The sequence below is a fragment of the Aythya ferina genome (assembly GCF_964211825.1).
Source record: "Aythya ferina genome assembly, chromosome: Z".
Classification (NCBI taxonomy): Eukaryota; Metazoa; Chordata; class Aves; order Anseriformes; family Anatidae; genus Aythya; species Aythya ferina.
In genome coordinates this window covers 74,800,882-74,828,068 of record NC_140299.1, presented here as the reverse complement: position 1 = coordinate 74,828,068, position 27,187 = coordinate 74,800,882, and the positions used below count along the sequence as shown (strand labels likewise).

The 27,187-nt window shown below is 41.8% G+C and overlaps 1 protein-coding gene across 8 annotated transcripts in view; it reads left to right on the top strand.

Moving 5' to 3' along the window:
- PALM2AKAP2 (PALM2 and AKAP2 fusion) overlaps positions 1-27,187 on the top strand; it is a 262,326-nt gene that overhangs the window by 93,465 nt on the left and 141,674 nt on the right. For 5 of the 8 annotated variants that reach the window (XM_084504519.1, XM_084504523.1, XM_084504526.1 and 2 more), the window contains 3 exons: positions 15,894-16,008; positions 16,618-16,639; positions 23,105-23,206. In XM_084504519.1, the coding sequence (XP_084360645.1) occupies positions 15,894-16,008; positions 16,618-16,639; positions 23,105-23,206 (239 nt within the window). The remainder of the gene's footprint in view (positions 1-15,893; positions 16,009-16,617; positions 16,640-23,104; positions 23,207-27,187) is intronic. The other 3 variants (XM_084504525.1, XM_084504528.1, XM_084504529.1) reach the window with 1 other exon arrangement.

The window sequence follows — 27,187 nt, the reverse complement described above, 5'->3', positions numbered from 1 at the left end:
TGTTAGAGTAGGGCATGACCAGCAAAGACACGGTTTCTGAAGGGACTGTCACACTGAGAGCTTGCACGCTGGCTGCAGGGTGTGTGCCAAGGGGGCTGCCAACAGCAGAGCTGAGAATTGCAGGCAGAGCCAGGGAGCTCAGCCACAATTGAGGCCAATTACAAATGAGGGAGAAAGCATTTAGACTGTTGGTGGTGTCCATCTGGTGCTCAGAGACTAACCTACCAGCTCCTTGGCCAGTCATCATAGCGCTCTTTGCTTCCAACTGCCCTCAGTGGTATAGGTAATGTAACTGATGCCATTCCACATCACTGAATATTGTTGCTGCTGTCAGCTTCTATGCCTTACTTGAATTAAGGCATTACTAAGGTAATTTAGTTCAGTTTACTTTCATTTTTGGTCTGCCCATTTCGAAGGACTGGGACAACAGTCTTACTTTTGTGCTGTTTCTACAGATTAACATCATTACCCTTTTAAGCCTTAAATCAGACAGACACACCTATATGTGCTTATATCCAAGTCCATCAGTTCTTCTATTCAAACTACTGGAATATATACATATCTTCATTTTAATGCCTGTTTAACTCTCCTGTTGGAATTCATGGCTTCCAGTAGTGCTCCATCATCTAGTGCTGTATCACTTCAACCATAAAAATTCATAGATAAGCCCCTTTAAACAATAAATGTTCATAATTACACCCCAGTTGGCATGGGAATTGAATGAGATAAAATTTCTGCATCCCATTTTCAAGAGCACCTCTATTACTTGTAAGTCCATGAAGGTGCCCATTTGCATCTTTTGGAACTTGGTACCAGAAACTGGTTGGTAAGTTCTTAACTTCATATACCCCTTAGGGTGTGTGCATGTAGCTCCAACAAACTTGGAAATGGGACATAGCCTCTTTAAATAACATTGGCATCTGTGACACCTTTCCCCTTGGCCTTATATTGCTGTGAAATTTTAGATGAAGCAAATGAAAATATTCTACCAGTTTTGTAAATCTGAGCAGACTTTCACAGTGTTCTCACACTCATTATTGCCAATCCTTACAAGAACTTGCTTTTCGCAAATGCATTGTTCAAATGCCAATGTAAAAAAATAGTGGGCACAGAAAGGAGAAGAGGAAATGAATGTGGTGGGTAAAGCCAAGAATACTCACAGGTTTGCTGAGACTCAGCTGAGATTTTCTTCAGGCCAGTATTCTTAAGATCACTATTAGACTCAAAAAACCCTGCTGTAAATTGTTAAGGCTCTTGGAAAGACCTACAAAATTTTAATCTCTTTTCCCTGTTTATATAGCAGGCATTTCTAGAGGTGTGTTACAGACCTGGTCCTCTTCCCACTCAGTCACTCAGCACCACTGTTTCTGACATTGCAGTTGTTCCCAAAAGTGAAACCACTGGGAGGTTTCATGTAGTTTTATGTAGTCGTGGCATCCATTGCATCTGTGGCATACCCTCACTGCTAGATGTTTTGAGGTGTCTTCTATGATATTTGCTCTCAGAAGCGCAGTCCTGTGCAATTTTTCTGCTAATCCCTGTAAACACTCATGGGCCAACCATCAAAATGTAGACCCTGGCATGCTTTCAGAGGTTCTTCTGAAAAGGAAAGTAATCCCTTTCCTAACTCACCCTGGGCTGCAGGTGTTATACTGACTGTTTTTCTCTCCCTGAACTGACTCAGCCCAGATGTATGCTTTATCCTGACTTGGAACTTGTGTGGCTCTTGGGAAGTCCAGAGGTCAAGAATTTCACCCGGCTAAGACCCACGCAGGCAGGAAGCTGTCAGCTGACTCTTACCACAAACATCCAGTGCAAAGTGAAGACAAACTTTTCAGCTTCCCACAATTAAAATCAAGCCTAGTTCCAACTTTCCATGAGGCAGCAGGGGGGAGTTACAATCAGTGGTGGAAAATAAAGAGGAGGACATGGACATGTTAGACTCACAGTCCTTTTTTATTCACACTGCAGCACCATGAGTGATCAGACAGCAATGAAAAAGGTGTGGCTGATGCTGGGTAATGTGGAACAAAGGGCTAGAAAAGTAAGCCCTGATCGATTTCAGAGCTCTTTTCCCTGCTCATTTCTTCATTCCTACAGCTGTGTAGCTGGCTCTTCTTGCTCATGCAGCTCAGAAATGACACAACACATCCAAGGAAGTACCTCTCTGCAGACTTATAAATGCTTTCTGCACGAGAATTTGGTCTCACAGTTTCTCCTCAGCATGGGGCATTCTAGTACTGTGTATGAAAACAAAAGGACCAAATACCCTCAGGTCGGGTTGTAGGAGCTGGTTTGGTGTGAACTCCAGCCAACAATTGAGCACAGGAAGTGCAGCACCCTGCTCTTCTCCATCCCTACCACTGCAGGAAAATTTTGTGAGATGCCTCTGATGAAAGCAAGACAGTAAGATATGGGTACTGGGATGGAATAGAGCCATTACAGATAACCTCCTGTATTCCTGAGAAGAGAAAATCAGGCTCTAGATGACAGTTAAAACTAAGGCAGTCCTTTTCCAAAATGCATCCCAAATTTCCCCAGCTTTCTACAGCTCTCCATAAATCCCAGACTTGCTGCTCCTGCCACCCACCCACCCTCTGCTTCTCCTGGGGTGGTAAGCAGCTTCTCCAGACAAAACTCATTCATTGTTTTATCACATGATTTCATTCTTGCCTGAGCACAGCCAGTGGGAAAAGCACTTTGCTTTGCTAACCAAGATCCAGTTATCACCTCGGTTCCACCTTCCTTGCACTTGTATGCCGGAAATTCACGCTGGGAGTTTGTGCGAGGAACAGCACCAAGCTCCCCATGTGCCCACGAGGACAGGAGGTCTCCCCAGATCCCTTACCGGCAGTAGCAGCACCACCCAATGGCCCCACAGACACTCAGAGAAAATGACTAAAACAATAGAAGGAAATGTCTCAGGGTGGAAACAACAAGCCGAACACAGCCCGTGGTTCTAGGGGCTTCCTGATTGGCTTGATTTGCCTCCGCAGGAGCACTTCGGATAACCTTGGGGTTGTCTCACCAGGGCAAAATCTCTCCCCGTTGAGGTTGTGTTTGTACCAAGGCTTTCTGGTAGCTCAGGGATGTTTGCCACCAAGCACAAATAAATAAACAAAACAAAACAGAACAAATAAAACAACAAAAAAAATACAATTAAAAAAAAATCAATGAGAGCTGTAGTGTAGCTCAGACAAATGAAGCAAGTCAGGGCAGCTGCAGCCTGGTGACTCGCTCATTGCTGGTGGTGCATGACAGGCTGTCCATTCCCAGAGGACACATTCTTCACATCACACCTGCCTTCACCCTAGAAAAATGGACTGTGAGTTCCTGGAAGTGAATGACAGCAGAGAATAGATTTGCAGCTCTCAAGTCCAAGGAACTGTTTGCGACAAGAAGCAAACAAAACAAGCAAGAGCTCCTACTGGGTGTTCCCTTCCTGCCCCACCGTGCCGCTCCTGTCCCTGTTCTGCTCTTGGCAGACATGCAGGGGAATGCATTTGTGTAACTGCAAGGGGCACATAATATGGGGAATTTTTACAGGGACCTAGTAAAGCTCAGTGCCTAAGGCACACTGATTTACAGCTGTACATACCCATCTAGCTCCATTTTTTTGGGGGCTGCTGAGGGTGTTTACAGGTTCAGGCAATCTGTGACTAAAGTCCAACACAAAAGGCAATGAAAGGTTGGGTACAAAAAGCCAGAGCAAGGCAGATGTGAACACTGTAAGCTGCAGCTCTTCATCATAATAAAGTAGTTGGGTTTTAACAGACACACAATGGCCAAGATAGCTGGAAGGTGTCATCACACCAATTATAAAACCTCTTTTTGGGTTTGCACATTTTCTGTGTAGCAGCCTGAATTCTCTGGAGCTCATTTTCATTTTCTGTGTTATTCTCAGACACCTATTCCTTGACTATATTCCATCAATCACACAGGGTGATTTAGGTCAGAGTGCTGGGTGCAGGGCAGCACATACTTCTTAAGCCAATAAATAGATTTAAAGGAACCATCTTCCTTGCAACAGCATGCTTTAGGCAACCACTGCAGAATATTCATAAAGAAAGTAAATAGATATTTATTTATTTGCACCAGAAATCCACTAAAAAACCCATGCAGTCATTAGAAGCCAATATGACTCAAGTCAAACCAAGATCCTAGAAACCTCACATGTACATGAGTACCTGGAATTAATAACAACAGCTAACATATCTGCCTGGGAGAAACATGGTCTGACATATGATTGGACCATATAGGATTGGCAAAATATATTGGATCAAGATGGTGAAATGGGCAGGCAAAGTGATTTTCTGGAGGCTACAGCAGGGATAAAGCAGTTCTACCCCATGCTTGCTTCTTTGACAACATTGCTCTTTCAATAAACAGCTATTGCAGAGTTTCAGAGATAATCAATAGCTATACAAAAGAGCCATTTGCTCCTAAATTGCTAAGAGCCAGACATGATGGGGATAGGGAGGAGTTCAAAATGTCCCATATGGGATGGGAATGAAAACTTGGTTTGTGGGCAGTGAAGAACAAGCTGCTGTAACTCTGAGCAGAGCCAGAGAGCTCTGGAGCCTAGTGTGGAGCATACCTGTGCAGGAATTCAAGGAGTGACAAGAAATATCCACAAGAGGAAAAAAGAGCAGCCTGTACCAGGAAAAAGCTTGTCCTTCAATTAGTCTGCATACAGTTGCATGTATATATACACTAGTGCAAATATTCAAATCAGAACATTTTAAGGTGGTCCCTCAGCTACTCCTGGTTAGGCTTGGACTGTCATAAATCCAACATGTATATTAACAACAAGCATATACTCTCCTTAAATTTCTATTAATCTTCTCATCAACTTGAATGGGTTAATGCAGGCTGGTAATACTGTGTTTGTTGGTTCTCGTGTTTACTTAGACACCATGTGCAAACAGTCAGAGCAGAGATACTACAGTAGAGTTCAGTGCACAATTTCAAATAATTTCTTCAAAAGTACAACACTTGCAAAGAAGCCCATACCAAAAATTGTGTGCATTTCTTCATGTCAATAAAGGACTTCAGCATCTTATCAGCATACTCAGAAAAACAGAATTGTCCATGATATTTTTTTATTTCACAGCTATGCCATTACTATATTTATCAACAGAACAAAGAGCCTGAGTTTGCTAAGCACCATGTGAGCATTTGCACTGCAGAGAGACAAGCAAATACTGATGTAACTACAGCCACGTTGTCTTAGCATCCATTCTAGGCAATCTAAGTAATAGGTAGATCAGAGGAAGAATAATATTTACATTAAAAATATTTATATCACTGAGAGTAAAAAAAAAATAAAAATCTTTGGCTCAAGACAGATGGAAAGAATTGTTACTATAAACTGAGCACAAGAAGAAAAATACATCTCAGAAGGAATTGTGCTTCACAACACGGAAAAACAGTAGCACATACTTTCTTCTGCTATATGTATATGGGCGGCAGAAATGACCTTTTTTAGGTCAGTTGCTAGGTGTGTAAAATCATCTTCTCCTCAGAAAGTTTGCACACATTCATTCATCTGGGTTTTTGTATGGCACTGTTAAAATGTCTTTGCTGAGCATCTTCACGAAGAGGCTGAGTAATACAGGCTCCTGCTGCTTCTCCTCGGGTGGTCATAACCAGAGACCAGAACAGCCCAGGGAGTGCCTGCGTGCAGTGGCCCTGATGCATCATCCTTCTGCACCCCAGTGCTGCCCTCTGAGCAAAACAGCCTCAAGCACACCGCAAGGAAGCATAGAGGAGCAGAAACAATGCCAAGTGTCTCAAAAATCCATTAACTCTCTTGACTCTGGTGGACTTGTAAAGTTCTGCCCAGGCCTTTTCAGCTGAAAGCTCTCCTATACACAGATTGAAACCTGCACTCTGCTGACACGATGCCCATTGCTTCTGACATCTCTCAACATCGGTGTCTGTATTGGTGCATCGTTTCCCAGAGGTTATGGCAAGCAGAAATGCAACAGAAGGAAAATGATAATTTTTAGGCTGTTACATCCATGCATCATATTTTATAAATTATATTTTATAGCATGTTATAAAACACTTTATATCATATATACTTTTAAATATAGTTACGTATAACATATTGCTACACTGTGAGGACACAAGAACTACCTCCCGTGAGGTAAGACTGTTCTCATCAGCTGCAGATGGTGTTTAGATTTTACCCTTTCTATAACTTTTATAGATGTACACTTTTATCAGGCCTCACCCTAGAAGCTGGAAGGGTCTTGGTCCCCTGTGAATCATGGTTTCCTCTTCTCTGAGTCTTTCTTTACTGACGTGTGTACCCTTTAGCGAAAGCAACAAGGGAGCCAGCCAGCAGATAGGAGTGAGTGGTCAAATGTGAATGTGTTTGTCTTATTTGAAGGAGAGAAGAAAAGCAAAGAAAGGACAATGAGGAGACAGTGCACGTGGGAATAACGTTTTAATGGGAACTAGGGTGATATAACTGGAGAAATAACCAGTGGAGCTGGGGTGGTGAACAGATGGGTCCACCAGGGACACAGGACTGAAAGGATGCAGCAAGCAGTAGGAAGGAAGGAAAAGAAAGAGAAAAGGTGGAAGAAAAGGAATGGATGAGGAGATGGGCAGGCTTGGTTTAGAGCTTGTTTTTCTGTCCTCTGCTCTCCTGCTCTGTATCAGCAGAAAACAGTATCAGTGTGCTGGGGCTGAGGAGCTAGCTCAGCTCTAGCATCAACATTCCTCTGTTGGCTGTGGCATTTCTCCAGCTCCCTGATTGCTCAATGACCTTTCTGCTTTTGAGAGTTTGTCCCAGTATGGTTGCTGCTTGTCAGAAGAGCAGTCAAACCCTGAACAATTGCTGGGGGTGCCTCAGCCCTCCAGCAGCCACCACCAAACCTCACCACTGAATTTAAGAAAAGATTGGTCCCTTGGACAGTGCGTTGGAGCCTACACAGCAGCAGGTACCTAATCTCCCTGTAGGGTAGGTGGGATAAGGGGTGCTAAAATAAGCAGGGAAGGAATCTCTCCACAGGTATGTGTACAGGCTTCCTGGTGGCCCAATGCATTTCACTTTTTGGTGCAGCATCCAAGCTTGCTGAAGTTTATTGTGTTTTTGGCATGGCCCCTCCAGAAGCAGCTGTAATTTTTAATAAGGATATAAAATAAATAACCAGCACCTGCCCAAGTTTCTACTGTGGATAACCGCTTCACCTGGAGGTTACAGAGCCCACCTTGCACCAGCTGGCTGCAAGGCTTTTCTCATGGCCACTCTGCTACAACACAAAGGATTCAGGTTTGCTGCTCAGCTGGCTTTGTAAATTGGAGACAAAAAAAAAAAAAAAAAAAAAAAAAAAGTTTTACTAGCCTGTACAAGGAGGGCTGAAACCTCTTCAGGGCAAATACCTTTCATGAATTTTTTTTACTTCTCTTCATTCAATATGAAAGTGGAGGTAAAACCCATGCCCTTTTCTAGGCTTCCTGACTTCCCTCTCAACGCTGCTAGGTAATTGAATGTGTATCCCCACTGCAATGGCATGTGTAGGAGCAGCACACAAACATCCTCCTTCCTTGGCAGCTGCTGGCGTGGGTGCTGCATAAAGCCAAGCGTGCGTTTGGGTTATGCACCCGTGCTAACCCAGCCAGCCTTTAGGGGCACTCTAAAGTCATCTCTCAATTGCTCTCCCTTTATTCCTCGAGCCTCTCCTAAGCTACAAATAATGCAGCCCACAGTACAGCTGAGCTGCTGGCATCTGTTACTAAACTGAAATGAATTTTCATGTGCATAGCTGCAACATCTCAGCGAGCTGTTTTTCACAGAGCTGGCCACACCTGTGTTGCTTTTCTAGTCTCTGAGTGCATACCTCCGCATACAGGGCTTGGTGTGGAGGGGAACCACATGCCTGTCCTGTCTCAGGGCTGAGGGAAGAGAAAACAATAGCAATGGTGAAGCAATGACACAAAACCGTGCTTAACCGCTTCACCGGGAGGAGCGGAAAACTTTTTTCAGTTGACAGTGCTTGGCCAAGAAACCAAGGCAATTGTGCTGCTTATTGCTGTAAGCACAGGTGCTCCAAGAGGAGAGCCAGGCTCTGCTGGGGTGGGTTAAGCTACCAGGGTCTTTACTCAGCCAGTCAGGGAGATAAAGGGACTCAGTAAGATCTGCCAGGTCCTCTATGGAGCGTGTTCAGGAGTGAAATGGGAACTTTCAGACCAAAGAGTTCAAGTGCAAGCAGGTGAGAGGAGAGTAAGGAGACTCCTAGCTCTTTCACCTCCTTGGTGAGTGGCCAGGGGGCTGAGTTCAGACCAAAGATTTTTTTTTTCCACCTCCATTTCCCAAAGGAGTGTCAAGCAATGTGGTGCTCCTCTGTGAGGGCAAGCATCTGAGACATGCTGATTCACCAATTTCCAGCTGGTGGCTAGCCCTCTCCTGGGGCAGGGCGGTGTGGCCTGTGAAGCTTTGAGGTTGTAACCTCATGCAGGCTGGAGACATCTGCTTGAAGCAGACTGGAAGAACCTGGCCTTGGAAGATTCATATTTCTAAATGTCTGCAAACAAGTGTGGGCTGTAAATACCATGGGGGCAAGAAGCAGAGTATTAAGGTCATATGAGAAGGTGATACTGGAATGAGATAAAACATGCTTCTAAAACAGGGAAAAAGCAGGCAATGAAAAAAATAAGAAAAAAAAAAAAAAAAAGACAAATTAAAAACCACTGACATAAATTAGTACACCAACTTGGTGTTTCTTTGGGAAGGAAAGGACTCAGCCATATAACTTTGGCAATTCCAGATCAAAGCTCTCCACAAAACCTTCTACATCCAGAGCAGGCAACAATTTATTAACTCAGAATAAAGGTGGTTGTTTTTTACAGCTCACCATGTTTAGCTGAAGAAATCCTGTGGCCAATACTTGAATTGCTGGCCTTGATTTGTTTAATGTAGCAGGGTCTAACCTGGTCCTAAATCAGTCAGATGTAAAATATGAATACACAGCTCTCTTTCTGTTCATATGCACGTACACTTCTACAGTAAACAACAGATGGAGTTTTACAGACTTTTTCCTCTCTCCGTATATTCTTCAGCTGGCACTGGAATGTAACTTTTGCCTGGTGAAAGGAATGTTTTCCCTTCCTATGTATCCAGGAAGATTCATATAGATTTCCAGAGCAACTCATTCAGCATCATGCCTGAATCTCATTTACAACTATTGATTAGTGATAATGTATTCCCAGTCATTCCAGTCATGGAAGCTTTTCCTTTTCAAAGATGCTAATTAAGTTTGCTGCTCTTGATTATCAGCTGCACTCTGTAAACAACACCCTTTTGGAAATCATAAGATGTTCAATGCCAGCTTTCCTCTTTGAGGGTGAGCTGTTCAAAAAGGATGAGCTCTGCAGAAAGACTAAACTAAGAGGCACCAAATTGCTCATCTCTGGAATCCCTTTTCAGATCCTGCAGCAGACCTGAAATCAAGCACTTTTTTCACTGTCAGCACTAGCCACATGTAGATACACGGAGACATCCACAGATGTTACACCTGGTTGTAGCACCACTGCCAGTGTTTGCTAAGAAATTAAGCCAATGCTGAAAATAAACCAGGTATTAGTTAGTGATTTCCCACTCTCCTGCAGCAGAAGGGTGCTGTTCATGGCTGTGGCATATAAGTAAGTGGTCCCATTTCTTGGTTTACATCTAGGTTGCTGACATTTGGCAGTAGTTATGGATGTAGGAACAACATCAAGGGCAGAGGTTCTGGATTGGGGTTTAGTGTGCAGTTCCTCATACCTTCTCTGCTTGTGTTGGTTTACAGAGGCCAGATGCAAGACTTTGCACATCTTGCAGAGGGAATCTGTTCCCCACCCTGATTCAAAGTTTCTCATTCCTTCCCTTGCAAGTTAATTTTCTGAGGTTATTCTGAATGGGTGTAGTTTAACCTGCTGCCCTAAAAATCCCTTATAGTGACTAAGAAGTAGGAGTAAGACATCCGTGGGGTCAAGCATTTTAGCCAGCACTCTTTTGCACTGCAGTAAAAGGCACGTGGCTTTGTGCTTTTGGAAAGATGGACCCTGCATGTTAAGTCTCAGTTGCCCATAAGAGAAGAAAGACTTCCACACTTTCTGGTTTTGCTCTGGGGCCAAAAGCTTCATGAGGACTAGACACATACTGAGTCTGAGCAGAGATCAGATTCATCCCTACTGGCAAGCCCAAGTCTCCCTGAATTTGGTGTTCAACTTTCTGTGTAGTAAGCATCAGAGGGGTTTGTTGCAGTTCTCTGCTTATGAATCTGCCATTTTAATACCACGTGTAACACCTCAGATTTTCAGCTCTGAGAGATGCAGCACAAATTATTGACATACAGACCCATGACTTCTTTGTGCCTTTTATACCAGGTTGATTTGGGTTGTCAGTCAAGCAAAAGCAAAATACAGGCTTTGCAGCTGAGCCAACCCCCACTCTACATACGCATCCGTTACCTTTTCCCTTTGAGTGTTTACTCTGATTAAGTCTTTCCTGTTTTCCTCGTAAGTTCTGAATACTTGTATATTTTCCTTATTCATGCTGATTAATGTTCTTTTTTCCACTGACACATCAGTGTGTATGCCACAGACATCATTTCTATTATGCCTCTTTCTTCACTACAGAAATGGCATGAGTATTTCTCAGTTTGTGGGGTACAACCCGTCATGCAGAGCTAGTGGGCTAAAGAACTGGTCTTTAAACCTGACACTGTTCTCCCTGCTTATAATGCTGTTACTATCCCACTATGAAAAATAAAAATAAAAATAAAAATAAAAATAAAAATAAAAATAAAAATAGAACACTGCTGGGAAGCAGCATTTCTCCCAAGTGCAGTTATCTCCAGAAAGCATGTGTGTGTAAGAGCTGATGATCTGGACAGAGGAGGCTATGTTGTCCTCAGGCATGGTGCTGCTTACTTGAGGTCTGTGTGTTCTTGTTGCAAGGACTGTAGATCCACACAGCTGTCTGAGTGCTCTGAGGATACTGCTCAGGGTCCTTCCTAGGATCAAGCTAAAGGCACCTTGTACCACAACAGACTCTGCCTTTCATCAGAGAGGAGCCCAAATCCATGGGTTTCAACATCTTAACATGGGAAACAGATGAAATCCTTCACCTAAAGATAATTCATTCACCCCCTTCAGACTGAAGCACCAAGCTGAGCCCATAATGTTTGCTGGATACTGAGTGCAAACATAAATGCACCATCATGTACACCACAGTACCAAACCTTTCCTCCCTCTTTACCACTTAGCTCTCCCTGCTCAATGCCCCCATTTGTCACCTGAATTAAACTGTTTTCTGTGCTCACCAAGAGCAAGTTTGGTCCCTGATCACAGTGTCTCTGCAGGAAAGTTCACTCGCATCTTTCCCCTGTTCTCTCAGAAACGTGACTGCGCACCCTACTGACACCAGCTGAAATCCCACCAGGCACAGACCAGACTTCTTTTGTAGGTGTGCACCCTCCTCCCCTGCAGTATCGAATGGTTCTGCTCAGAATGTCTTCCATTTCATAGTGGGACATCACCATAAACAAGGCCAGGTGGATCTACTAGTTTTAATGACCATTATTCTTGGTGTGGAATCCAAGCAACACATGGGACACTACATGGTTTTCATAACCCAGACGGCCCAGAGGCCAGGTACATTTAGGTTTCTGAGTGACAGAATCTCCCCTTTTGCTTCCTGTGGTCCCTGGGGAAACAGGGCTCTGTGTACATCCACTGTGAAGAACTACCCATGACAAACCAACTCCCAGCTACACAACCATTTTTTCTCATTTTGGCAATGTTTTAGCAGATCCTGGTCATCAGAAAACTACTTGGACCAAGAAACAGCAATACTAATGGCTCATTTTACACCACCTCTATTCTGTCTTGAACTCCATTTTCTTTCATATTTATTCTCTACAGCACTCCTGATGCTGTAGTTGTTTATTTGGTGGCTTAATTGTTGTGGCTGTCCTTCAAACTATAGCCTGAAATCTGCTAAGAAACCAGGAAGAAGGGAATTACAGGGTTTCCTTACCAGGTGTCAAATGACAATTAAAACACATCCTTTTTAAACTGGGCTAGAAGAAAGGGACATTATTGAATATTTAGCAGGCTTACACAGGAAGAATGTAAGGACTTTGTATATGTATGTGCGTGCAAATGTGTACTCTGATGGATTTATTGCTGTTTAGAACATTATATGGCATGCTGCCCAAAACTGATGTGATATTAGTGCTTTTGTTTCTCAGGCCAAATTTGCATGTGTCTGTTGTATCTTGTTACTAAAATAGCAGGTGTTTCTCATTGTCCCTTGGCAATTTTGGTGGTATGGTATTTAACTAAAAAAAAAATAAAAATAAGGGGTGCAAACCAACTTTCAGTTTGTATTATGATTTTAATTTTTGCATTGCTGGCTCCTATGCAAATAGGCAGCCTAAAGGAGATAGTGAAGACTCTAGCTGCCTACCAAATAAATATTTTCCAGTGAGGTCTATGATGACTAGGTAGTTTACTAATGAATATATACAACATGGAAACTGTGCTCCTGGGTATTTCTGCTACCTCTGGTACCCTAGCAACGTTACCTCAGCCTCTAAACCTAAAGATTACAGCTGAAAGTGGTATAAAAATGAGTGAAAGGAATAAAACAACCTCCTGTGGATATTAATGTCAGGTAAATGTCCCTGTGCTGTGTAACATGGTACTTTCTTGCTGAACACTGCTGAATGATCCACAGTTTTCCTGCCACAAATAGGAATTCAGTATTTTAGCTGGTTGTATCAATTTTTCCGGTACTAGACAGGGCTTTTACACAGGGCCTAGGAGACTCTCAGTCTGCTTGCACAGATTTCAGTGGAAGAAGGGCAATTTACACTTAAGGTTTGTGTTTTTATGCATTCTTACTCAGTGCCACATAGGAGATCTGTGTCTCTATCAGCTCTACCCAAGTCTCTAAATGTTGGCAGCTAGATCTCAATTCCTTCTCTCTTTAGCAAATTGCTGTTATTACCACTTTTAGAAGGAATGGAAGAAAAGTCAGGGGAAAAAAAATGTCATCAGAATAGGGTAATCTAATGTTTCATTTGCATAACTTGTTTTAATGACAACAGTAGTCTGACGTGAATGCAGCAGAATTTGAAGAAATAAACCAGAAGGGAAGGTTAAAAGGGACACAAACAAGTAAAAACAACAACAAAAAGCAGATAGCTAGAAAGTAAGAAATAATAAATCTAAGCAAATGCTGAGTGTGCATATGCAAGTGCATGAGCATATGTGCATATGCACGTCTGGAAGCAAACTTTTCTTGGAAGTACAAACAATTAATGACAAAATTTCCACAGTTTTGGGCCAGTGCACAAAAAAGAAATAATAAAAATAAAAACAAATATGTTTACGATCACCTCAAGTTGCAAGTAGTCTACATGCATTTACAGACTTATCCACATCAAATGAGTTGCCTTACTCCACATATACTTAGTGTTTTCATTGTCATAAATGTTTAACTACTGTCCAGCTCATTTGAAAGAAATAAAACCTCTTTCTTCCCATGTATTTTGGTGGTGTTGACTTCTATACACTCCCATTTTCCAGTCTCCTCCTCCATCATATGACTAGCAAAATGCACCAGGCTATACAACAGGTACTCTGGAAATGCTGCTGAGCAATTCACTTAGGAAGAAAGAAATATACCAATAAACCCCCACTCACCCAGCTTAACAATGTAATTTCATCAGAACAGAATAATTCAAGTGCCTTTATTAGTGAGGTATAAACATACATGGGTGTACTAATCAGTCACAGGAACGGGGAAGGAAAAGAAGACACCTTTCTGTTGATTTCTAAATTCATTAAACATGAGTGTGGCCTTGACTGACCTCAGTGACAAATGATGTTTTCACTTCAATAACTATTAAAAATAAAAATCCTGGGAAGAAAACTTGAGATGAAATGGTATTTTTGAAAGATCTCTCTCTGAAAAATTCACCCCATATCAAATTGTTCCATTGCAGCAGAACAAAATATTTTGTATTCTTAAGATTTTTATATTAATTTGGAGAAAACGTGAAGTGGATTGGAACTACAGTTCCAAGCAGTGCTTCTTGGAACTGTAGTTCCAAGAAGCACTGCTTGGAACTACATTGGAACAGGCTGCCCAGGGAAGTGGTGGAGTCACCATCCCTTGAAGTCTTCAAAAGACGTTTAGATGTAGAACTTAGGGAAATGGTTTAGTGGGGACTGTTAGCGTTAGGTCAGAGGTTGGACTCGATGATCTTGAGGTCTCTTCCAACCTAGAAATTCTGTGATTCTGTGATTCTTAAAATCACTAAAGTTAGGTCATTTATATTTGGACATTAAGGGGTTTCCTTTGAGAAAGAAACTAGGCAGTTTGACAGACTATGAGGAATTTGAGGTTGTTCATTATTCGCATACTCCAAGAGAGCAAAATCTGCCCTTTTTCAATCCACAACAACTTGAGGCTGCAACTCTTTGACTTCCCTCTACTCTAAAGCATTCTCAGCAAGTGCCATGAATCTTTTGTCCTTGCACTACCAGAAAGTAGGGAAAAATTTCCCAGGTGGGTGCTTGAGAGTTAGACCCCTGAATCTATATTTAGACATATTAATTTCACAAGCAACCCAAGCTGTCAAGACCCTGAGAAGAGCAATTCTTTCCTGTCTGTTTGAGCATGGTTGCTTTCTCCTTGTCCTCTGCCTTCTGATTGAACAAGCATTAATGAAGCCCTGCGCCAAGCAGAGTTGAGGAAGAGCAAAAATATGTCACTTTAGCCTGGATCAGTGGCCTGGTCATTCACGTGGGAAATGGTGACAGAAAAGCAGGAGCTAGGAGCTGTGGATAAGGAAGGGCTACGTCTCTTTGTGCAAATACTGGACAAAGTTTCACAGAAGTATGGTCCAACAAGCTGTGAGCAGCTACAGCTCATTTTGAAGGTAACTGTTTGAAGTCTCAGATAACTGAAAGTATTCCTCTGAGCTCAAATTTTACGGATCCTTTCTTTTTTTCCTTTTCATTTTTGGAAAAAAAAAATAGAGATAGTGGTATACATAAAAAATAGAAGGGGAAAAAAAAAAAAAAAAGACAATATTGCATCATATTACTGATATAAATCATGGCAATAAAAGGAGGTTTGAGTTAAAGTAATGGAGAATCTAACCCCGCATGTTTCTGGTTAAAGTACATGCCAAATCACATCTTAAGAAGTGAGTGCTGTTAGATAGCGACAAGATCAATGTGAGTGCTTAATGCTTGCTTTCTGTACACCCTGTGCATTTTATTATGTGAAGCCCCTAGGGTCCTCAGTACCATCTAGTAACAACATGAAGCATGGATAGATATCCAAGGCTTTTGGCTGTCCTAGAAGAAAGTACCAACCCACGGGTTTTGCTTTGGAAGGTGGACAAAGTGCAGGTTCTAGAATAACTACCAATACAACTGGTTGACTGCCAGCTTCCAACAGCTGTTTCCAGTTCCATTGTCTGTAGTATAGTGATAGTAAAAAATACCCGTTCCTGTAATCATTACTGATTTTTTATGGTTATATCCAGTACTGAAGCTTCTAAAATGAAAGTGTACATCTAAGAGATGTTACAGAAATCAGGGTGAAGGAAAAGTGAGGTATATTTTTAGTTAATCTGCACATATTTTTGCAGAAATGCATAATAAGAAATGTATTGGTTTTTTCTTGAATAGATCTATTTTACAAACAATTTACATGACCTTCTTGTTCTTGGAAGTCAGTTGTGAATAACAAGTATGAAAGGTGTTCCTGATAACATTTGAAATGCTAATTGATACCTAGGCAACTACAGCTCATCAAAATAGTTTTTACATGTTTTGCTTTTGTGTGTATGTGCATGTTTGTATGTCTTCCACAGGCTGGAACAAGAAATACAGAAATTAGAAAGTGAGGAATCCCAAATATCTGCCAAAGAACAAATCATTTTGGAGAAGCTAAAGGAGACTGAGAAATCCTTTGACAACTTGCAAAAGGTATTTACAAAAAAAAAAAAAAAAAAAAAAAAAAAAAAAAAAAAAAAAAAGACACTTGGGGCATAGATTGAAATCAAGGTAGACTGTTAGAAGTGATTCAAACCAGCAGTTATAATTCAGCATTTACAGGAAGGTTGTGGCCAGTTACAGAGCATTCAACTCAAACCAGGATGAACAAGAGCAGAAGAGATATAGAAGTGTCAGACCTACTTTGGGTGCATTATTTGCATTTCCCCTTCCCATTCCAACCTTTTCGAAAAGGGGTTTCTCCACAGCTTATCTGCAGGGAAACCATGTGAGCTTTCAGCACCACTGAAAGATAATCAGGATGCCTGGAAGTCATCTCAAAGTGCCACAGATACCACTTCTGAATGGTATTGCCTACAAAAAACTGTGAATGTTCTCCTTTCAGTTACACCATGTCCCTCTCCCTTGGCCCCTAATTGCATCCAAACCTGAGGAGCCACAGCCCTACGTTCCCATTTAACAATGACAAAGAGCCTTATGAGCAGTCATAGCAGAAAAAATCAAGACTTCATGCAAATTTTACCCAAAATATGAATGTTTTAACCAATCTTCCTTTTTTTTTTTTTTTTTCTCTCTTCACAGACTTTTGCACACCAGGATGGTGGTAAGTGCCTTTTTATTTCTGTTTTGTTTTGAGGTTAGCAAGAGTTGTTACATAGCTTTGTTGCAAAAGTTTACAGAATGGGGATTCCTCTGTTAATTGCATGCTTCTGATTTATTGCTAGAGACATTACCTTGTCCTGTGGTGTTGCTATAGTGCAAGTACAAATGTCACTGTTCCTATGGGGCAGTATTCCTTTGGTAGAGCTCCAGCTATTTTTATGTGCATGCAAGGGAAAAGAAAGTCATGTGTGGCTTGAAATAGACATCATACAAATTCCATTTTCACCTACTCATGATAAATCCTCTCCCCTGCATGTGTTCATACTATTCATAACCTGTTAAATACAATGTGGAATATTCCTCATTTGCAAGAACAACTTGCTTTTGATTAAAATTAGATTATTTCACTAATGAATGATACTTTCTGTGTGATGATGTCACAGAAGGAAATCCTTGCTTAGGTGGATGAGGATGTAGTAACTCCTGGTTTATGAACTCAGTGTTACATTATGTGTGATCAGTCTAAATACTGAGAAATAAATGTATGTGTCTGGGAGAGCATAAACGTGGCTGGTTGCCCAAGAGCTAGATAAACCCTTGCAGTGCATCTTCAGGACCCTTAGGACCCAGGAAGGACAGCATGCTGCTGCACCTGCAGATAAATCAGTACTCTAGACACTTATTTTCGGGACCTATCTTTGAACTGACAAGATGTGAAATGCTGAGGCCACAACTAGGTCCTCCAGCTACTGACAAAGCCATGTCCATCTGTACTTTAAGCATAGACAGGGAATATGTAGGATGATCCTACCATATAGGACACAGTTGAAGGTTAACATACAGTGTATGAGATGATTCAGATCTGTTTAGAGGAGTTTCTTTTGGGGGGTATTAATATTACCTAGTAAGTAGGTTTTCTTTTTAGCTCAAAGATCCAGTTCAGAAATTTTCACTCCAATTAATAGCATAATTCATGGTTTAGGCTAATTCCAGTTGCCAAAAAACAAAGAAGTCCCAGGTAGGATACTCCTTTGTAAGAATTTATGTTTCCTCCTTCACGAAGCATTTGAAGTTGGCTATCAAAAAGCAAATAAAGTTCCAGAATGGCAAATATCTTGTGCCTGTGCAGAGTTTCATTATCACTGGTAAGTTTCCAAAACAGGAATCAGTGCCTACGGGAATTAGCACCCAAAGTTGACAGGAACTTTTGTGACTCCTGCAAGACATAGACTGCCTCTTTTTGGGTGTTATGATAAAACAGGAACCAAAGAAAACCCCAGTTAGCACATGTGAAGCCATAGTTTCCCACAGGGACTCTTCCCATAGCATACCTACTTTGTAGTACTTCATTGGGCTCAAGGGGAACCTCACTACACTCCAGATTTTGCCTGATTTCAGCAGATCTCACCCTCATGGACTGAGCCAGAAGGACAGTTTTTGATTTCTGCAGGGCTAAGAGAAAACTGCAAAATAATGTCAAAGGCAACAGACTGCTGACAGCATAATGTGTAAGCAGAGGGAGCAGGGGATAGAGATAAGTTAAACCAGTACCTCTTCTCTTCCAGCCCCTCTGTTTACGTCTTATCCCTTCTTCTTGACAATCGGTCCTGCTGGGCTGAGGTGGGCCTGGGTCATCCTTTAGACAGTTTTATGAAGAAGCAAACTGTACTCTGATGCTCTAAAGAAGATCGAGGCTGCTGGCCATCCTGTTGACCCAGGCCTGCCTCCCACTGTAGATATGGCATGGCCATCCATCTCCATGTTGAAAAAACAGAGCTGGTCCTCCGTTTACTTCTGTCCAACAACAGTCTGTGGGGGTAGCTGATCACAGTAAGAAGTGGACACATACATTGCTAGCTGTGAGCAGTTTGATAACATAGTTTTCTTCCTTTCAAAAATATGTAAGGCTTGCTTTGTTGTAGCAGACCTGTCATCTGTCTGTTAACCATCTGTATAACACATGCTGCAGGGAAAAATGGGAGGAGTCATTTCATAGTACAGGAAAGCTGAGTAAAATACATACACAAACCTACACATACATGAATTACTGCCATATCCTAAAAGACTTTGAGTCCATAAATCTCATATTACTTTGCTGTGGTCCGTCTGTCCCTCTAGTCTATACATGATGATGGCGCAGAAAGTGGTTTACCTCACCACTGCATCCCTGTGCATGCTTTTGTGCTATATATATGGTAGTGATGGTGTTTCAGCTACAGAGAGCTCAGACTCCAGAGGGTCCAAGTGAAGGCAATGAGGAAAGGGGAGAAGTTGTGATGAGCAACAGTGACCAGCCAAGTGGCTCTCAGTGTCCCTCCCACCCTTCCCAGGAAATGACTGCATTAGGCAAAGAGCATTTCTGAGCTTGAGATCACCCAGGCACACTAAACAAATCCCACATTTTCCAGGGAATGAACTCATTTTGCCTTCACAGATAACCATGTGAAATAAAGCAGCTCTTACTCCATGTCTGTGTGTGTTTGTGGCTCAATGTGCATTGGCTCAATGTGCATATAAAATCAAAGCCCCATTAAGATCTGATGTGGCTCCCTTGGCTGCTGTACTTGCCCTTGGGTGAGTTCATCCCCTGCAACTTTCAGCTGTCTGTATGCAAACTGCACGCTGCCACTTCAGCCAGCACACAGAAGCCACAACTGCAGTAAGTACAGACTACACAAACCTCGGTTTGCATCCAGCGTGTGTTAGCATATATTTGGCAAATATGTGGCTCTGGAAACCTGACCTGGATAGTGTATTTCACAGCGCCTTGCCTAGAGGCTCGTCTGGTTTCCTCTGCTCCAATCTGGATCAGCACTGCTGCCCAACAGCAAAGCAGAGGAGCACGTCCTCAGAGGAGCAGAAAGCAGATTTTCGTAGGGTGCTTTCCATGTGTCTTACAGAACCTGTTCAATGACTGTTTTTCACTTGTATGATTTTAATCAGGAGTTGGACTAGGTGATAACTACGGGCCCTTTCCAATTCAGGATATTCCATGATTCCATGCTTCTGAGTCGAAAACCCAAAAGATAAGCAACTTTTTAATCAGACCTGCATCTGTGAGAATGCATGGCTGCCACAGCTACGGCAGCACCAGCCACCCAGCTACATTCAGAGCCAGGCCACACAGCTCTTAGCAAAACTGCCTGCTTAGCTTTGTGCTCCTGGTCTTACAAATGTGGTGGGGATGTCACAGTCTCTGTTCCCTCTGACCAAACCCTCAGCAGCCCCAGATGGCTTCACAGGGGGAGCAGCCCTGCCCTGGGGGCCGATATGTACAGAAGGCCTTAGGCACTCGTTTTAGTGGTAGTCAGACATTTTAAAGATAATCCAGTCCTTGGAAAATGGGCTCATCTGGCATCTGGTCATGAGCCTCTGTGTAGGAGCTGTTCTGAGCAGTTCTGAAGCTTTGGTTTTGTGTAAGCACCCTTGAAGGATTATTGGGTCCCGTAATTGTTCCCAAGCACTTTGTTTGTCTGATCATATGGAGAAGTGCCATAATCCTAAAATGCAGTTTATTTTAAGCAGTACAAAAAGCCACAGGATATGTTTTATGGCATTCTTATATATTAATAACTCATCAAAGGTTGAAACAAAGGTATTGAATGGAGTCAGTTCAAATGCTTTGATTTACGTTCTGTCTTACTCCCCATGCGAACAAAATGCTAATTGTGTCTCAGTCGCTCCTTGTAAAATTGCTCTCTTATTATTGCTTTTAGAGGTGCTAAATGAAACAGACCTTGTTGCCAGTGAGAAAAAGGAAAATGAGTATGTTCTTTTCATCTGGGGTGATGGGGGTGAGGGGAAATAGGAACTGACAGAATGAATCGAGCCCCAACTCCTAGTCAAACATCCCATCTTTGACGTGTGGCACCACCATGTGCTTCAGAAGAAAGTATGTGAGAATCCCACCACCCTCACCCCCACCACAGCATCCCTACTCAGCCCAGTAATTAGAGATTTTCAGGATCCCTCAAGCAACTTTTTTTTTTCTTAGTAACATCCAGAAAAGTTTCTAAACTGAGTCAACATTGGTGGCAGCTGACACTAACATGGGCATTGTTTCCTGACACAGGAGGCAAAACAAAACAAATCAAAACAAAACCCATACTAAGATCCACAGACATGAAGAGCATCAGAGTAAGAGTCTCGCCACCAAGCTGCAAAACTGACCTGGCTTTGGTGATGCTAATGGCAAGGTGGTCAGTTCAGTTCCTTGCACAGGCACTGCAGAGGAACATACACTTGCAATGAATTTTGCCTGTTGCATTGCTCTGGGATGAGAACAGCATCCTGGCTGTGCCTGCATATGCCCACAGATAACAAAAGCAGTCAGGCTGATTAGTGAAGCAACACATGTCTGTATTGATTACACCCAAGTGTGGACAGACACGTCTGTCTCTCAAGTCACTGGATGACTGTATGCTGAAAGTACCGTTCCAGCAGCACACTCAACTGGGTGAATAATTTCTAAATTTCTGCCATTTCCAGAATACAAAGTGCCTTCTTATTCTGGCCCAGAAACAGTTCCCACTTCTTACTTCTGAGAAATTACTTCAGTTTTCAATAATGGCCTGCTCATTTGCTGGTGATATTTCCCAGAATAACAACAACGAGCATTGTACCAATTTCTCATCAGAGGCAAGAAACCCTGCAAAAGAAAGCAGCTGTTACTGGCCACTGCTCAGTCAGCTGTGTCCTAAACAATTATTTCCCCCAGGCTCTAATGCTAAAAATAAAAAACTTTGAGGAAACACTATGCACTGAAAATATAAATGCTCATTTGCCAGGACTGCCATGTGCCCAGTGAAGTACGAAATAAAACAATATTTCCCTGGCTGAGGTTTTTGGAATTCATCTGTTAGAAGCTGAACTTTTGCAACAACTTCCTAGCTTTCCTGAATGCATTCGTACTGTGCCTCTCTGTCATTCTCCTCTGACACAGGAAGTACACAGAGGGAGGGAGAGGAGGCTTCTTACAAGGGGCTTCCTTCACTAAGTCATGTACATGAACTCCAGCTCCAGATGTGGAGTGTCTTCTGCAGGACTGTGATTGCCAGCCTACCACACCATGGCACATCTACGGCCACTGCAGGCTTTTAGGGCAGTAAAAGCATTTTTCTTGTAGCAGGCACAATTTTCCTGTCAAAAGAGCGGGTTTGGGGAGTAGAGGTGACACATCCTGCCTTTGCTAAGGGTATATCCAGGTGCAGTGTTTGGTTTTGGTTTTGTGTTTTGTGTGTTTGTTTTCTGGGATGAATATTAGCCCACTGGGAGCATCACAAGCGCATCTCCCTTTACCAGACGCAGTAAAGCAGCGACCAACATGGCATTTAGTTTTCTCTCTCCTTCATCATTTCACACTCTCAGCCTGCACTGATCTCCATATCTCACCTGCTTAGAGCAACAAGGGACACTGAGGAGGGCAGATTCTGCCTCTACCCTTCCACATGGACCAGGTCATATCAAGGGTTTGACAGCTTAATTATAAAATGTATCTGCAAAGTAGCCCTGGAGGAAAACAAATATTCTCTTTTAGACAAGATAGGACTTTATGTTTGAACAGACATTTCACCTTTTCCATACAAAATTGAAAAGATTTCTTGTTGATAGGAAACAATGTGACTTTTTTTTTCTTTTGTCTCTGTTTCTTGGTCAGTTACTTGCACATCTCTCCTCTGAGCTCCTCTTTTAATGTAGCCACTGAGTCTTAATGGAATGATATGTGCTATCAAGTTACATTTACCCATCCATAAAACATCTGCCAGTAAATATTTATAAAACTTCTTCAATGGCTTTCCTAAAGAACATATTTAGTTTGTGCTAAACAACCATAGGTAAGTCAGACCTTTAAGCTAATTCTGTACTAGTCTATGCTCCGTTAATGAACAGCTGCATTGAAGAACTGTCAGGAACTGAATAACTACTCAAGTTCACAACAGGCACCCTGTGCTACAGGCAGTATCTATATTTGACTTCATTATTACCTGTATTTTAGCTTTAACAACAAAGAAGCCAAATGTCAGTTCCATAATATGGGAAACAAACAGAGTTGTCCTGTCATCACTTTCAGCCAAAGCTAGAATTTTTAGGCTTTTATATGTCTATTTGAAATGTCATTTATTCTACGTATCACACTAGGTTTATTCCTTGTCTTCTCCCTCTATCCCCCAACATTTCCCACATTTAAAGGTCACAGACTTGATAAATCCAGAACCTCCTGACAAATAATTTTATGTGTTCAACTGACACAAGGTTTGAGTCATCTGGACCCATTCCCTCCTACCTCAGCTAGTCTATTGAACACCAATCACACGACAGTGACTTTGCACTTTGTTTGCTTTGATCCAATTATCTAGTACAAAGCTCCAGCAACTATTGTCAGGGCTGACAATGCTCTGCTGTCTAAGCAATGAAGCCACTGGGGCTCGTAGCACGAATCTAACTGTTTCCTGTTCTCTGACACCAGATGCAGTAAATTACATTTACTCCCAGATCCCTGAACTCCCAACCCTCTATTCACGAACAGCAGAGCCAGTTCCTGGGCGGGACGGAGCAAGCAGAGTAGCTGGTAAGTCTCAAGGAGCAAAGTATTATAATACCAATCCAGTAGCCATGAACTCTTTTTTGTTATATTGCCTTAATTGGTCTGGAGTCAAGATATCATTTAAATGATAGGAAATGCCATTTGATTTGTATGTTGTAAATAAGTCAAGGTTTTCTGAGCACCAATGAGTACTAGCAAAATAATATATTTGAGATACATACAAGTAGCATAGGAAAGGTGTCTTTTTTTTCATGGAAACATTCAGTTCCTTCCAGCTCTGCTGGTACAAATACATGGTATCTCGGCTAAGGTTTTACCTCCCCCATTGTACCCAAGTAATTCCCATCAAGACATACAGGTACTCACAAGTCCCCATTCATGCTTCAAACCTTTAAGTCATTTGATATGGCTTTGTATGCCATTCTTTCTTCTCAGGGAAAAGGCTAAGGAAAATTATAATGACTGATTTTGTGCTTGGAACCATAGAGAGACTTTTTTAACACCTATTTTCCACATTGCGTATGTGTCCCAAATGTGACAATCTGATTGTTAAAAGCTGAATGTATTTCTTATTTTCAAGATCCTTCTTTTCTAAATGATCTATTCCCTATCAACATCAACTTGCTGGTGGCTACTTAAGATGTGCCAGGGACTGAGAATGAAAGGTGACTGTCTTGAAGAATGGGTTAATAAGCATAGCAAAGCAGTTTCTGCAGCTAAGACAGTGTGTAGCACTACAGGATATGTAATTTTGTTAAGAGGACCTGTTGCAAACCATTCCAAAAGCTTTCCTTCCACTAGTGCTTGCCCTGATCTGTCTACAAAGCAAGTTCTTCACTGTGTGTTTTATGCCATTTTGTCAACACCCAAAGAACAATCATTTCTTTCATTCCTGGATGACCCACAAGCCTTGTTCGTGTATTCCTCAATTAGAGTGTCTTGTGTGATCAATAGCGTAATGAGAAGGCACTAGCACATGTACTCAAGGGAAGACTACAAGCATCCATCTTAATACAAATTTAAAGACTATTGAGATTAAACTTAAAAAAAAAAAAAAAAAAAAAAAAAAAAAAAAAAAAAAGCCTCTGAATCTCAGTATTTACAGCACATAACAAGCAGAAGCCAGATTCTTTCCAATGCACATTGGGATCTTGTTGTCATGAAGCACTGCATCATGTTACACTGTAATTAAAGCTTGTACAGAGGACTTGTACCCATGAATACAGGCTGTCATCTTCAAATACTGCTTTCAGTTTCAACCCTATTGTCATATAGTTTTGTACTGTATTAATAGAGCCTATTTTGTAGTAAATAAGCTCTGCTTAAATAAAGACATTTTAGAAATCAACATTAGTTCAATTTTCAGCTACTTGGACAAGCTGAGCAGCTAGGTTTTCCTGCAGAGAACAAACATTATGCATGCCAGTAGATAAGCAAGGTTCTGTTATTCATTTTTCCGATGGCAATGTGTTTCATTAGTGAACAGCTTTCTAAGATACTCAGATATATTTATGCATTTGTTAGCACAAGGAGCTTGAATGTGATCCCTGGGGCAGGTCATAAAGTACATGTTATGTCAATATCCAAAAACATTGTTGCAAAATCATGACAGAAGAAAAGAAAATATTGTCAGTGGCAAATTCTTAAGCAAATTAGGCAAACAGCAAATACAAAAGGATATAATCACACTTTCACACTTGTTAACTTTCTAAATCAGATTAGTCATTAGCAGAGAGTCTTCCAAGCAGTGATGGAACTTGTTGATCAAAGTCTTCCTAATAGGTTGGGTGCTGGTTTTTACATATAAAAATATGTATCTTGCAACTTTTCCTAAATATGGCCAAATCCATGTGATTTAAATATCAAATTTCCCCTGTCTGCTTCTGAATTCTGGCCCATAAGTGCATTTTATACTACACACTGCTGAATAAAATTAGTTCTTCAAAATAGGGAGGATCTGCACTGAAAATATGTGCAAAAATGTGGCATTCAACAATATCTCACAGGAAAATCAGCAGCCCTTACCTAAAGAGTCTAGGAGTCTTTCAAAATCTTGGCCCAAATAGTATTTTTGTCTTCCAACGAGGAGGGGAAGGACAGGAACTCCAGAGGAGCTGAGGATGCTGCTTCTCTCCAAGGAGATAGGATGCTGCCAGCTGGAGGGCTGGCAGTGCCATCTCTGTGGGGCTCTGCTGCTCAGAATAAGTCAGGAACTTCTGCTTATTACAGGTGATTTCCTGGGCAGGCTGGTGTTTCCTCCCAGCTCTGCTTTGCTTCAGTTTGGCTGGTTGACTCTCAAAAAACCTGCCTGTGTGCCAGTTTTAACATCTACACCACAGGCTAGACACTACTTTTTTTATGTCCTTGGTGTCCAAAGTCCTTGTACAATATGTGACTGAGAAGCCCTGGCAAGGCCAAGTGATATTCAGATATCACTCACCCTAGGAAGAGTTCCTGTAATGAACTCTGATGTCCAAGTTAATATAATTCAACATTGCTAGGGGTAGTGCCTGTGTCTTCTTTATTTCATTCCCACTTTAAGCTAGATTGAAGGTTTCATGGCAGAATTATTTGCGTAAGACTTGAGGGATACTTGTCCACCAGATCTTGGGCAGGGACAGTCCCGAGGAAGTGACCCAATGCTCTGTGAGCTTCTTCATGGTGTGGTCCTGCTATGAATGTAACGCTGCCTTGGATTCACATTCAGTAACCCAGAATTAGGGAGATCATGTCTTCTGGGCTAAAGCGAGCAGCTAGATTACCCCAACGCAGCAGCTGGCGCTGTTGGGACAGTGACCACATTTTCAAGCTCTGCAATAAGTCCTGTGAGAGGAAGAAGAGTCAGAGCATCACATCATGGGGCAGACACCCAGGAGGTCAGCATCCAGCTCCATGCAGTTCAGCCCAGCACCCATTCAGTCTTCTCCTTGTCATTGGGATTTCTGTGGGGTGCCCAGGCATGATAATGCCAGCACAGACAGAGAGATAAGAAATTTGGTATCCCTAATTGGTTACAAAAATGGGTGTCTATACTCAAGGACATGGCAGCTATGGACAAACTAGTCTGTAAGTCTCCCAAACTAGTAGTACTCACAGTCCTTAAGGACATTCCCTTAACTTGCAATGAACAAGGCAAGATCCCTGCTCCTGCAGCCTACTCCAGACCTCAGCAGTGCTTCTCTCTCGGCAGTAGCAATGCTTATTCACCCACCAGCACCCCCATCCTCTGGCCCCTTGTAGATATTTGTGTGTTGCTGCACTTGATCTAACCAGCTCTGCCTGGACACCAAGGTCTAAGCACAAATGCACAGCATATACAAAACAAGACCCCTTCTTGTCCTGGCTGCCTACCAGACTGCACTCCTGTGGCACATAGGAGACCATTGCATAGGAGCCAGTGTACACCCACTCAGCAATACCTGAGTTTTCTGTCTAGACTGATGGTGGCATTCATGTTGTACCACATGATTAACTGCCTAACACTGATAAAAGACTTCATATTTTCAGAATACAAAAAAAAAAATCTACTGTGTGTGAATAATAAGACTGAAGGAATATATTATAAAAGTAATTTATTTTTCTTTAATTAATTCTGTTTAAATACAAACATACCAAGCTACATGGACTCTTGGAGCAGTGATATTCTGTACTCACTTGGGGAAAAAAAAAAAAAAAAAAAAAAAAAAAAGCCAAGACATTAGTTTCTGGTGTACCCAGGTAAGACAAATCATAGTTATACCATTGAGGTTCATTGGTGGAAATGGTCACCAAAAGTTTCACAAACATGTGTCTTTGCTTGTGGTAGTTTGTAATTAAGTGTCTGTGGATGTCTGTCCAAAAACCAAAGCGTCTTCATCTGTATTCCAGGAATGTTTAAACAGGTCAACCCTTCTGGAAAATCTGTGAGACCTTTGTACAATTTTATTTGAAAAGTGATTTGTACAATTTTATTTGAAAAAGAAATTTGTACAATTTTATTTGAAAAGCGATACCAGTGAGATACCA